The 13,778-nt window shown below is 35.7% G+C and overlaps 1 protein-coding gene and 1 pseudogene across 1 annotated transcript in view; one reads left to right on the forward strand and one right to left on the reverse strand.

Annotated features, from left to right (window-relative positions):
- The window catches only part of CFAP47 (cilia and flagella associated protein 47), a 458,984-nt gene extending 447,397 nt beyond the window's left edge, over window positions 1-11,587 (forward strand). The window contains exons 63-64 of the mRNA XM_054473062.2: window positions 5,611-5,779; window positions 11,045-11,587. Of these exons, the coding sequence (XP_054329037.1) occupies window positions 5,611-5,779; window positions 11,045-11,257 (382 nt within the window). The 3' untranslated portion in view covers window positions 11,258-11,587. The remainder of the gene's footprint in view (window positions 1-5,610; window positions 5,780-11,044) is intronic.
- On the reverse strand, window positions 657-1,047 carry LOC129025304 (small ribosomal subunit protein uS8-like; annotated as a pseudogene).
- Window positions 11,588-13,778: the final 2,191 nt, after the last annotated feature.

A 13,778-nucleotide genomic window follows, 5' to 3' on the forward strand; every position in this document is an offset into this window, starting at 1 on the left:
ATATTTAGTAGAATTTAGCCATGAAGCCATCTGGTACTGAACTTTTCTTTGTTGGGAAGCTTTTAATTAATGCTACAATCTTTTTTAAAATTGGCCCCTTCAAGCATTCTATTCCTTATTAGTTCAATCTTGGTAGGTTATATGTTTCTAGAAATATATACATTTCCTTCTCAGTTTTCCAATTTGCTTACAGATAATTGTTCATAATAGTCATTATGTTCCTTTATATTTCTGAGAAATCAATTGAAATGTCTCCCCCTTTATTTTTTATTTGATTTATTGGCGTATTCTCTTTTTATCTTAATCTCACTCATGGTTTGTCAATTTAAAATTTATTTTTAAAAGACTCTTTGTTTTGTCAAATTTCTATGACTTTTCTATTCTCTATTTTATTTATTTCTGCTCTTATTTTTTATTATTTTCTCCCTTCTGCTAACTTTGGGTTTAGTTTGTCCTTTTTCTAGTTCATATAAGTGGCTTATTTTGAGATCTGCCTTTTTTTAATGTAGATATTTATCATTATAAGATTTCCTCTTAATACTGCTTTTGCTGCATCCCATTAAGTTTTGTTTTGTTGTGTTTTCATTTCCATTTGTCTCAATATATTTTCTTTTTTTTTCCATGAGGCATTTTATTTGTAAATATGTATTACATCTCTAGAAAAAGAATCCCAGGATTTTCACTCCTGTGTGTTTTCATCTTGCTTCTTCATGGTCCATGATGCCAGCTGAGGTTGTCAGTATAATGAAACCAAACTGGCAGAATGGAATCAGATTATTCTGCCGTTTTTCTAGACCTCTGAGTTGCACATCAAATCTGGGCTGATCACTCCACACTTGTTTAGCCTGCCTGTGAGGTTTACAACAATTTTTCCAGCTCTGTGATCATCAGTGATTTCAAATTTGCCAATGTAACCACACTTCATCATCACACTGAGAAGCTGGATGATGACTTTGGAGCATGACCTAATAAGAACCTGGCGTTTGCCTTTCTTTTCGGCATGTTGATACTTTTGAGAGCATCAGCCAGGACATTCATGAGCACCATTGTGGCAGTGCGGAAAGATGGCGGAAAGAGAATGGGAGGGGAGAGCACACGCAGTTATGGGAACAAGATATTTTCTAATACGCCTTTTGATTTCCTATTTGACCTATTGGTTGTTCAGGTGCATGTTAATTTCCATGTATTTGTGAATTTTCCTAAATTTCACCTGTTACAGATTCTCAGTTTCATACCGCTGTGGTTAGTAAGGATACTTGATATAATTTCAATGTTCTAAAATTTGCTGACTTGTTTTGTTGCTTAACATATGATCCACCCTGAAAAATATTATGTGGCCCTTGAGAAGAGTATATTCTGCTGCTGTTGGATAGAATGTTCTGTATATAGCTGTTATGTACATTTATCTAAAGTGTAGTTCAAATCCAATGTTTGTTTATTGATATCTAATCTGGATGATCTATCCATTGTTGAAAGTGAAGTATTTTGTTTCTTTGGTGGTGTAATATTTCCCTGATTCTTCATGATCTTTCTAGCCTTGCTAAGAAGTTTGCTCATTTAAAGAAGTTATCTTTTCCAGACTTTATGAATTGGCTTCAGTAAGTAAAAACTTTCACCTTTAGGGGAACAGGGCACATTGGGGTGTGTTGTGGCACTGGGTCTAGTTCTGTAGTGTTCTAAGTGTGGTGGCATGCAGTAGCTTCAGGCTGTGAGAGATTAATGTTGCTTTGGCTCAGGCAGCTAGAGTCTGTAACATCAGCAACTGTATGATCCATGGTTGAATCTGTTTTTGGAGGCTGAACTTGGCCTTTTATGAGTATCACTCCTGTCAATTTGAGTTTTAAATTTCTCAAAACTTCCATGCGGTATTCTTCTTCTTCTTCTGTATTCTACCAAGAAATTCTTCAAATTATTTTGCAGTCCTTATCTCAAGTATAGTCAACCTTGACATAAAGATAGTCACTTGAATCTTAAATGTCACTCAATTCACTTCAGATCATAACAACCCATTTTCAGGCCCAAGAATGTTTAATGAAATTATAAAGTGCTTTCATTTCACTCAGCAAGTGAAAAGCTAAAGGGAAGATGAGTAAATATCGCCATGGAATAGAAACAGAAACAAAAGGTATTATGATAGCTTTGCTGGTCAGTCATTTTATATACGGATTAATTTACAAATGCCTAAATTTCCATTAAGGACATGATCCATGGTTGTAAGAGATATGGGATGCCCATGGTGGCTGTAAAGACCCTTGAGATCCTTAGTCTTGACTCTGGGTCAAGAAGCAAGAGGCCAGGGCAGGCAGCAATGAGGCTAGAGCCAGCAATGTACACACACTCAGCTGCAGGAGCCAACTATGGACACTTCTGTGGAGGCAGAGGCAAGCTGTGGGCTTGTTCGTGGTGTCTCGCTTAGTCTTCACAGGCTGGCTTTCTACTGGGAAGATTTTCACCAATCATCCTGGCTAGAGATTCTGGAGGCCTTGCAAACCTTTTATGTGGATGTATCTTTTCTGGACTTGTTCATGTATATTTCTATTTAGAGAGATGTATTGGTTTATTTCTTTTTTCAGAAAGTTATAGTCTCTTGTTCCTTCTGGTGTCTGTCTGCTGTACCATTAGTCCTCTGAAGCAGCAGCACACCACTCAGCCTTTTTTTGTTCTTAGTAGTCCTCAGAAATCTAGAGCATGCTAAGTTCCATCAGCATTCTAAGACAGGCAAATCAGAAGCCAGCCCCTTGAGCAGCCTCACTCTCCTGTAAAGTCAGAACATTGGATGTCTGGTCCAGCCTTCTTTTTCCTTCCCTACAGAGAAGCCAGAAGCTGAGCATTTCTTGCCAATTATGTGGCACTGTGCCAGCAGGAGGGATAATGGCCTTTAAGTTCTAGGGTACATGTGCACAACGTGCAGGTTTGTTACATATGTATACATGTGCCATGTTGGTGTGGTGCACCCATTAACTCATCATTTACATTAGGTATATCTCTTAATGCTATCCCTCCCCCATCCCCCTACCCCACGACAGGCCTTGGTGTGTGATGTTCCCCTTCCTGTGTCCAAGTGTTCTCATTGTTCAATTCCCACCTATGAGTGAGAACATGCAGTGTTTGGTTTTCTGTCCTTCCAATAGTTTGCTGAGAATGATGGTTTCTAGCTTCATCCGTGTCCCTACAAAGGACATGAACTCATCCTTTTTAATGACTGCATAGTATTCCATGGTGTATATGTGCCACATTTTCTTAATCCAGTCTATCATTGATGGACATTTGGGTTGGCTCCAAGTCTTTGCTATTGTGAATAGTGCCGCAATAAACATAAGTGTACATGTGTCCTTATAGCAGCATGATTTATAATCCTTTGGGTATATACCCAATAATGGGATGGCTGGGTCAAATGGCATTTCTAATTCTAGATCCTTGAGGAATCACCACACTGTCCTCCACAATGGTTGAACTAGTTTACACTCCCACCAACAGTGTAAAAGTGTTCCTATTTTTCCACATCCTCTCCAGCACCTGTTGTTTCCTGACTTTTTGATGATCGCTATTCTAACTGGTGTGAGATGGTATCTCGTTATGGTTTTGATTTGCATTTCTCTGATGGCCAGTGATGATGAGCATTTTTTCATGTGTCTGTTGGCTGCATAAATGTCTTCTTTTAAGAAGTGTCTGTTCATATCCTTCGCCCACCTTTTGATGGGGTTGTTTGATTTTTTCTTGCAAATTTGTTTAAGTTCTTCATAAATTCTGGATATTAGCCCTTTGTCAGATGGGTAGATTGCAAAATTTATGCTCTACTGTGCTACAAAAGCCTTTTAACTGGTTTCTGGATTTCTCACAAAAGGGACTGTTGTTGAATTTGTGTCTTCATTTGTGGAAGGAAGGTCTGGGAGTTTCTGTTCTGCCATTTTATTGATATAATTCCCTTAGGTGCCCTGTCTTATTCATTCTCATTCATTGTATCATTCATCATAGCCTAGCACTGGTAATAAAATATTTTAAAATAAAAGCAACAGCAATAATGATGACTAAAGTATTATTGGCTAGTCCTTATAATGCACTTTTTGTGTGTCAGGCACTAATCTAATGGCTTTGCAGTGACTATTAACAATTTAACAGATGTCAACACTAAAGTAGGGAAAGGTTAAGTAAATTGCCCGAAGTCATCCATCTAAATAAAGCTATGGTTCTAATCCACAGTCCATGTTCTCAAACCTTCTGTTATGATACTCAATACATATTTGCTGAATAGATCAGTGAGTTCCAGCCTGAATCCTTTCTGCATCCTCTCCTTGTTTCACTGTTGAATCTGTTTTTGGAGGCTGAACTTGGCCTTTTATGAGTATCACTCCTGTCAATTTGAGTTTTAAATTTCTCAAAACTTCCGTGCAGTGTTCCACTCTTCTTCTGTATTCTACCAAGAAATTCTTCCAATTATTTTTCAGTCCTTACCTCAAGTATAGTCAACCTTGACATAAAGATAGTCACTTGAATCTTAAATGTCACTGAATTCACTTCAGATCATAACAACCCGTTTTCAGGCCCAAGAATGTTTAATGAAATTATAAAGTGCTTTCATTTCACTCAGCAAGTGAAAAGCTAAAGGGAAGATGAGTAAATATCACCATGGAATAGAAACAGAAACAAAAGGTATTATGATAGCTTTGCTGGTCAGTCATTTTATATATGGATTAATTTACAAATGCCTAAATTTCCATTAAGGACATTGAATAGTTCCAATTTTCATAGATTCAACATTTTTTTCTTTGTGCATATAATAATGCACAAAAAAATAATATATTATTTAGAGATGGAGTTTCACTCTTGTTGCCCCAGCTGGAGTGCAATGGTGCTATCGCGGCTCACTGCAACCTCTGCCTCCCGGGTTCAAGCGATTCTCCTGTCTCAGCCTCCCTAGTAACTGAGATTACAGGCGTGAGCCACCATGCCCGGCTAATTTTTTGTATTTTTTAGTAGAGATGGGTTTTCACCCTGTTGGCCAGGCTGGTCTGGAACTCCTGACCTCAGGTGAACCACCCGCCTTGGCCTCCCAAAATGCTGGAATTACAGACGTGAGCCACCGCGCTGTGTCTTACTCTGTTGCCCAGGCTGGAGTGCAATGGCATGATCTCAGCTCACTGCAACCTCCACCTCCCAGGTTCAAGCGATTCTCCTGCCTCAGCCTCCTGAGTAGCTGGGATTTACAGGCGCACATCACTGTGCCTGGCTAATTTTTGTATTTTTAGTAGAGATGGGGTTTCACCATGTTGGTCAGGCTGGTCTCCAACTCCTGACCTCAGGTGATCCACCTGCCTTGGCCTCCCAAAGTGCTGGGATTATAGGCATGAGCCACCATGCCCAGCCTCTTTGTGCATTATAAGTATAAGATATGATTTTAAAAATCTTTAGAATTTCATTTTGTCACCCTGAGAAGAATGACTTCAGTAATTTTTTTTAAAAAATGCCTCCTCGCTATTATTTGGTAAGCATTCAGCATTAATGTTAACCAGGCCTATTGCAGCAGGATTCAAATTCTACTCATCAAGTTCTCACAGAGAGAATGAAGTAATGATGAAATTTACTAAGATGAATTTTGTACTTTTGTTCCAGAAATTCTGAGCCATTCACCGCACACTTCCTACCTGGCAGTGATCTGGAGTTTTTTGTAAAACCTCAGGCTGGAGAACTTCTTCCTTTTAACACAAATGGAACTCTCATCACTGTAGGATTTAAACCTAAAATGTACTGTAGGAAATATAAAGCAACATTAGTAATACAGGTGAGTTCTATAAAGACAATAGTCAAGGATGTTTGATGCGACTAAAGACACTAAATAAACTAGCAAGAAAAGGTTTTACTAAATGGTGACAGATAAAGAATAACAATTTTGCTGTGCAAAAATCAACTTATCTCAACTGCTGCATCTTGGTTTACTTTTCTTTTGTCCAAGAGCAGAATTTTAAGTATAGTATATAACAAATATTTGTCAACACTAGAGGAAAGTTAAAAAAAAATACTTTCATTCCATATTAAGGAACTGTAGAAGAGACAAATAATGACTGTAAAGTGATTTGTATAGTTATGTATCACTTTCTGTAACTTACCTATTCAAGGACTTCATAAACTTTAGGTTATTTGAGATAGGGATTTTGGAGCCCTTAATTAAGGCAGAGTATTGGCAAGATGTTGAAGTCTAACATAAAAAAACGGAACAAAATATAACATTTATTTTGAATTGAAAAAAAATGATGTGAGTCAGTAATCATCTGTTAAAGTCATCATTTTATTAACAGTTAAGGTAAATACAATTTTGAACATTTATTCAGTAACCAAAGTTGATCTGTAAAGTTTCACACATATTTTATAGTAAGAGCTTTCAGGCTAAATACAACTTTCAAACTATTTCTAAAAAGATATCTATTACCGCTGTCTACTTTCAGTAGCATTGGCACATAAGCATATTGTCGTATACACACAACTCCTGGTACAAAAGCGATTTCTAGATTTCTCAATCAAGCAATAATTAGCCAGTGCCATAGGCAGAAAAAAATTTATTGTTTTAGTGAACAGAGACAAAACGTTGAATATTGTTTGAGGAAGTTATTTCCATTCTTTTCATCTTTCTAAGAGTCCTTACAATCTAGGTAGTAAGAAGAAAAAGCCTTTGTTGACATTTTGCACATACCTTGTTGCCTACATTGATACATAATTTTTTTTTTTTCCTGAGACAGAGTCTCACTCTGTTGCCCAGGCTGGAGTGCAGTGGCGCGATCTCGGCTCACTGCAGGCTCCGCCTACCGGGTTCACGCCATTCTCTTGCCTCAGCCTCCCGAGTAGCAGGGACTACAGGCGCCTGCAACCACGCCCAACTACTTTTTTGTATTTTTAGTAGAGATGTGGTTTCACCATGTTAGCCAGGATGGTCTCGATCTCCTGACCTCATGATCCACCTGCCTTGGCCTCCCAAAGTCCTGGGATTACAGGCGTGAGCAGCCTTGATACATAATTTAAAGTGATCATATTGTACTTGCTTCAGTTTGCTTTAAGGGGATTAAATGGCATCTTTAAAAATATTTTCAAATTAAAATTATATTCATTTTATCTAGCATACAGTAGACAGTTCTGCAATTAACAGAAGGCTTTACCAATAAAACCTATGCCTGATTTCTCTGTGTTGATTTGACAAATTACTGGCAGTGCAATTAAAGATTTTATGTGAGGGAACAAGTTGTTACATGGGAACAACAGAGAATATGCCATTTTTAGCCTGAAGTGCTACAATTTGATACAGTTTATGTAGGGAAAATTGAGTTTGAAATGTTTAAGAAATCATGATTTTCTTAATTCTACTTTTATTATTGAAAATTCCAAATATCTGTAGAAATAGAGAGCATAATTAATCACCATGCACTAATAATCCAGTATGAACATTCAACAAGTTATGGCCAATTCTGCTTCACCTATATGCCCACTCTCTTCCCCACCTTCTGTATAAAGGGTTACATTGTGCTAAGCATATCCAACACTGTAATTCTTGCCCTACCCCTGACAACCACTAATCTTGTAATTTCTAGAACTTTATATAAATGGAACCATTAAATCATTAAAGCATTATCTAAATAAAAAATATTATTTGCATTATCATCTTTTTTAAATGAATGATTTTAAGCATGAAGTCAATGTTTGCAACTATATTGTCTTCATTTTGCCTCACTTGGAAATAAAAATGATGATTTGAAAGAACGTGTTAATTAAATATTAGCCCAAACAAACCTCAATAATCTTGTTCACAAGTTTCATAATTTCCCATTCCATTAAATCAAATTTAAAATTATTAAAAGCTGTCTTTTCCCACTAGTAAACAAGATATATAGCGCTAGCTTTGAGACTTTGAGACCAAAGTTTACATATTTAGTCTGTTTTACAAAAAGCGGTGCTACTCAAAGAGAGTAGTAAATCTGCTCAACTTTCCCTTGTGGATATGATAAATCTTAGCTTATGAAAATGTGAAGATTATCAGAATTATCTAACATAAAATATATGATGATTTATCTTTATACTTATATAAATTATTCATATATATTACACAGTAACATATAATACATAATATTATATATGATTGTGATTTCATTTATAATATATAAGTAATATAGTATTCATATAAGTAATATTTATATACAGATATACCTGTTATAACTAGAGACATAACCAGACATTGATAATTTGTGTTTGCTTTTAAAGGAACAGATCATTAGCATGAAATTGTGGGAAATGGCATTGTAAATATCTTGGTTTGTATTTCCTCAGATGCAGATCTTGAAATAAGGATTGAAATCCAAGTAGCATATTTGCTATGTGATCTCAATTAGCAGATGTAGGGAAGACAGGATGTGAGATAGGGAAGGGGAAGAAATCAATAACGGGTACTTTATCCAGGCATCTGCCACAGTGAGCAACTGGAAATGAATCCTGTGGAAGATCTCTGGGAAATGGCGTGGAACACATACCTCAGAGTTTTCACACCTGAGAGGTTAAGAAAGTTTGGTTACGTATACAGTAACTGCCACTATTCCAATCATTGATTGAAGAATGCTCTCAGAGATTGTTCAAACTCTAGCACCAGTAGAGAAGCCTTCTGGGGTTTCTGAACAATTTGAGCCAAAGAGGTACAAAATTGATCTATGAAGTTTCACACATATTTTATAGTAAGGACTTTTAGGCTAAAGATAACTTTCAATTGTAAGATATTTTCAACTTTCAATCTTACAATTGAAAGTTGAAGCAGGCAGTGATATGAAAACACCTGAGGGTTGTGGGTGGACACAGACCACATCTGCTAATGGATAATTATCAGTTGTTTACATTCATAGAACTATGCCTTAAGTATACAGCTTTCTTAATGGAAACTTGGGAAATAAAAATATGTATACAGCTTTGGTTATTCAGTCCATGAGATCACGGACTTTGGGTGATCTCTTTTCAGAACACAGAGACACAACCTAAATGTGGAAGTTTCATCTGTTTATTTTTTTAAATTTCTTTAAATAAATAGTTGAGAAGTATAATTGTCAATTTGGCATTCTTTTGTGAAAAATCAGTGTGGTAATTCTATGAGATGTTAGTAATATGGAAGTATTAACGTATTCTTATATTATTTTAACTTCTGTTTTGTATTTATATTTTCAAGGGGAGATTGGGGACAGAAGCTATAAAGTTATATCTTTAAATTTTTTTAAATATACATGGATAGTTGCTTTTATTTATGGTTAGACTGAAGAAATTTAGCTATGTGTAAAACAACTATAATGTTCAATCTTTATTTCATAAAATAAGCCTATTAATGTTGTATAGCTTTTTGGAATGAAGAGTATGAACAACTTCCATACACACACACAAAGCACACACACACAAGCACACACACACTCAGCATCACTTATTGTAAAATTTAAATCTTAATTGAATTTCAATAAATATAATTGGGACTTTAAAACAATGTTTTTAAAAGTAATTATTTTCAAAGTGTCTTGGCGAAGGTGAAGGTACAAGTCCCTACTTTTAGCTCTCATTTGTACCCACTAAGTGCTGAATAAGGTTATAGATCCCTTCATATAGCTTATTCATGTGTACCCACTAAATGCTGGCCATGGGCCCAGGGCCCTTCAGTAACTCAGGCATTAGTATCAAATGCCAGGCATGGTGTAGGTCTCTTCATTTAGCTCACTAATTTTTACCCATCGAGTGGGTCAATGTACTGGAAAATATATGTATATGCACAATCACTAAAATATAGCTTTGTTTTTCAAATTAAACATCCTTATACGAAGTAAAATGTTGTTTTACCCAGTCATATTATGCTCCTTGGTTTGGTCCGCTTTTGACACACTGATTCTGAATACATAATTATTACAAACACTAGATAAATGGGCCAGATATGATTAAGATGAGGCTATGACAGTTGTGCAAGACATTCTTGCACTTAATATTAATTGACAGGTATCACACTACATATAAAGCTCAGGGCATTGCAATATTCACTTTGTCTGGACCTATTCTGAATGAGTTTTCTGAGTATACGTGGTGTAAAACTTAGTGTTAAGAGGACACCAGCATAAACACAGGTGGTTTCAGGAAGTTCTGCACAAGGAATGAGACTTCAGTATAAACATAAACATATATGCAGAAGAAATGAAGAATGTTTAAATAAATCACTGTATAAATTCTACTCACTTGGATTTAGATGGTGATTTGTCAGCAATGATCTTACATCATTTTTGGTATATTAAAATGGTTATACATACTATGGGCTGGGTGCGGTGGCTCATGCCTGTAATCTGAGCACTTTGGGAGGCCAAGGAGGGTGGATGATCTGAGGTCAGGATTTTGAGACCAGCCTGGCCAATGTGGAGATACCCCGTCTCTACTAAAAATACAAAAATTAGCTGGGTGTCGTGGCACATGCCTGTAAATCCAGCTACTCGGAAGGCTGAGACACAAGAATTGCTTGAACCTGGGAGATGGAGATTGCAGTGAGCCAAGATCGTGCCACTACACTCCAGCCTGGGTGACAGAGTGAGACCCTGTCTAAAAAATAAAAAATAAAAATAAATAAATAAATAAATGGTTATACATACTATGTACTTTCATAATCTTCAAAGCAACTAAATATATTTTACCAGTCATTTCTATGGTTATACTTAAATTCTCATGAATGTGTTTATCTTGGAAGGTACTATTTCCATTAGTTGGGGTTCATACTGTACAACAGTCTTACGCAAACCAAATAGATTGCTTTGCCTTATTATCAGATGGATGTCTAGTTTACAGGGAGAATCTCTGAGAGATTTTTTGGTAAATAATTCTTAATTCATAAAGTGAAATACTTTCTTTATTTTCCACATTAATTGTCCCTCTAAGTGGTTTCAGTTTTGTACCTTTCCCATAGTCTACATGGAGAACAGAAGATGTTAATTATAGTGAACTTTTCCCTACATGTTTTGAAGTCCCTGGATATTTCAAATGAAAATTTCTCCCTCTTTGTATCCAGACAGAAGAAATGTACTGGAAGTATGAGATCAATGGATTATCTCCAACTACCGTGCCACCAAAAAATGCAAAAGCCAAAATTGATGCTACTCACAAGACACATGACAACATGCCAGTCCGTCCACGTAATTTTGTCCGTGAAAATACTAAACTCATAAGAACGGGGGTGTCTTCCACCATCAAGGGTGCTCCTTTGGTGATGAAGAATCAATAAAATTTTTCCAAAATATTTCTTGGTCTCAGGTAGAACTTTGATGACTATTATTTCATCTTTTGGAATATTTCTGAGGAATAATGGTTTAATTATAATAGGCCTTCTATATTTCCTTGTCTTTTAAAATTCAATCTGTTCTCTGAATATATTATACTTCATTTGTGAGTTATGAATGTTTTTTGGTTGCGAATATTGGAATTGGTTCACTTTTAAAGTGCAGGTGTATATTTGTGGTAAAATGAAATATAATTTAAATGACAACAGTATTTCCAATAACAGCGTTGCTAATAAAGCTAAATTTCTCATGTAGATATTCCTTGTTAGTCTTTATGTTTTGACAACTAAACATCGTATATATTTATGGTATACAACATATTTTGAAATATGCATACATTGCAGCATGGTTAGCCTGAGCTAATTAATACATGCATTACCTTACATACTTATTTTTTGTAGTAAGAACACTTAAAATATACTTTCTTAGCCATTTTCAAGTATATAATACATTGTTATTAACTATCGCCACCATATTGTACAGCAGATCTCTTGAACTTATTCCTCCTATCTAACTGAAATTTTGTATCCTTTGACCAGCATCTCCCTATCATCCTGATTCCCCCCACCCAGCTCCTGGTAATTAACATTGTACTCTTGTATGAGTTCACTGTTTTTAGATTTCACATATAAGTGAGATCATGCAGTATTTGTTTTTCTGTGCCTGGCTTGTTTTACTTAATGTCATATCTTCCAGGTTCATCCATGTTGTCACAAATGGCAGGATTTCCTTCTTTTTAAAGGCTGAACGGTATCTCATTATGTATATATTTCAAATACTAGTATTGCTATTAAAGCTCAATTTCCCATGTAGATATTGCTTGTGAGTCTTTAAAACATTAATGATTAAATTAGCACTGAAGACAGAAGTATTGACCATTTCTTATATCTGCTTTATAAAATATATGCTTATATCTTATATCTTCTATTTGGAATATTATGTGCTATTTAAAAAGTAATTAATTAAAAATTCCATGTATATATGTGTATGTAATTCATCTACTTCTATATTGCAGCATTTAAATAATATAGGTATATCTCAAAAGGATCCAGGAGAAAGTTCATTTCGATATGTGTCTGATCCTTTTCAGTAATGTATTAATCAAAGTAAAGGGGAGTATGTTGCTTGGTACTTATCATTAAAGGGAAGCCAGTATGGACCAGCTTTAAGATATTTTGACACAAACTGGCTCTGCCACAAAACATTCATGTATTCTTAAGCAAGTTGCTTACCCTTTTTTACCCTATTTTCTTGTTTCCAAAATGAAGGGACTATACTAGGACAGAGGTTGGCATACTATGGTCCATGGGATGAATGTAGACTGCCACCTATTTTTATATAGCACATTAGCTAGGAACAATTTTTACATTGTTAAATGGTTGAAAAAATAAATAGAAGAATACTGTGTGACACAAGAACATTATATAACATTCAAATTTCACTGCCTATAAATAAAGTTTTACTGGAGTACAGCACAATCACTTCCTTATATATTGTCTGTAATTGCCTTGCACTACAACAGCAAAGTTGAATAGACAGAAACCACATGGCTGCAAAGCTTAAACTATTTATTTTCTACCTCTTTACAGAAAATGTTTGGAAACGTATCTTTGGGATTAATTTGTATTGTCTGTAGCAAATGAGAAAGAGGGGAGTGGAAGTCCATATTCAATGGATTTAACATCTCTGGAAAGGACAAGAACTAAAACTCCATGAATTTTCAAAAGCCTTTCTCAGTCTCTGCTCCCCTAAAGATATCTCTTTGAGTATGGAGTAATAGATCATTTGTCTGTCCCTTCTTCTGCTGTACTGCATCGCAGCGGGTGGTGGTGGGTAGGTGGTCAGTTTCTGAACATATTTCCCACAGCCTTCCTAAAACCTCTCAAATCCCTTAAGAAAGTAAAATCACCTTTGCTGTGAACATACTTAGAGATCTAATTGCTTTTATATTTTGGTGTTTATAGTAATGGATAATATTTAAATAATCATAAAAGCTTTATATGGAGTCTTCTGAAAATCATGATTGCTTTCCTAACTGAAATGTTCCAATTATTGAAAGTGCCCAGAATGGAGTGCATTTGGATTGGACTTTTCTCAGTCAGAGAAAAAAGTAAAGGTGAGATACTGAGAGATATGCTATTATAAATTTCATGTTGTGAATATTTCAAAAATACTTAAAACGTTGGTGCTAAATTGTCTTGTTTAATTTTATCGTGGATATTACCTTCTTAAGAAGAAGTGTCTTTAATTTGAAATTTAGGTGCAAATTACTATTTGTCCAAAGGGAAGTAGAGTGAAGGCAACTCAGGTAGATAAAATTGAATAGTGAACAAAATTCTAAGACCTACGAGAGAACAAACTTTGCTGAAATATGTTTTGGAGTCACAAGGACTCGAGAAGGTCCTCTGCCCATTTCCCAATGGCAGCCACCGTTTCCACATAGACCAAAGGCTTTCTGCTGTAAGC

The sequence above is a fragment of the Pongo pygmaeus genome, chromosome X (assembly GCF_028885625.2).
Source record: "Pongo pygmaeus isolate AG05252 chromosome X, NHGRI_mPonPyg2-v2.0_pri, whole genome shotgun sequence".
NCBI classification, from domain to species: Eukaryota; Metazoa; Chordata; class Mammalia; order Primates; family Hominidae; genus Pongo; species Pongo pygmaeus.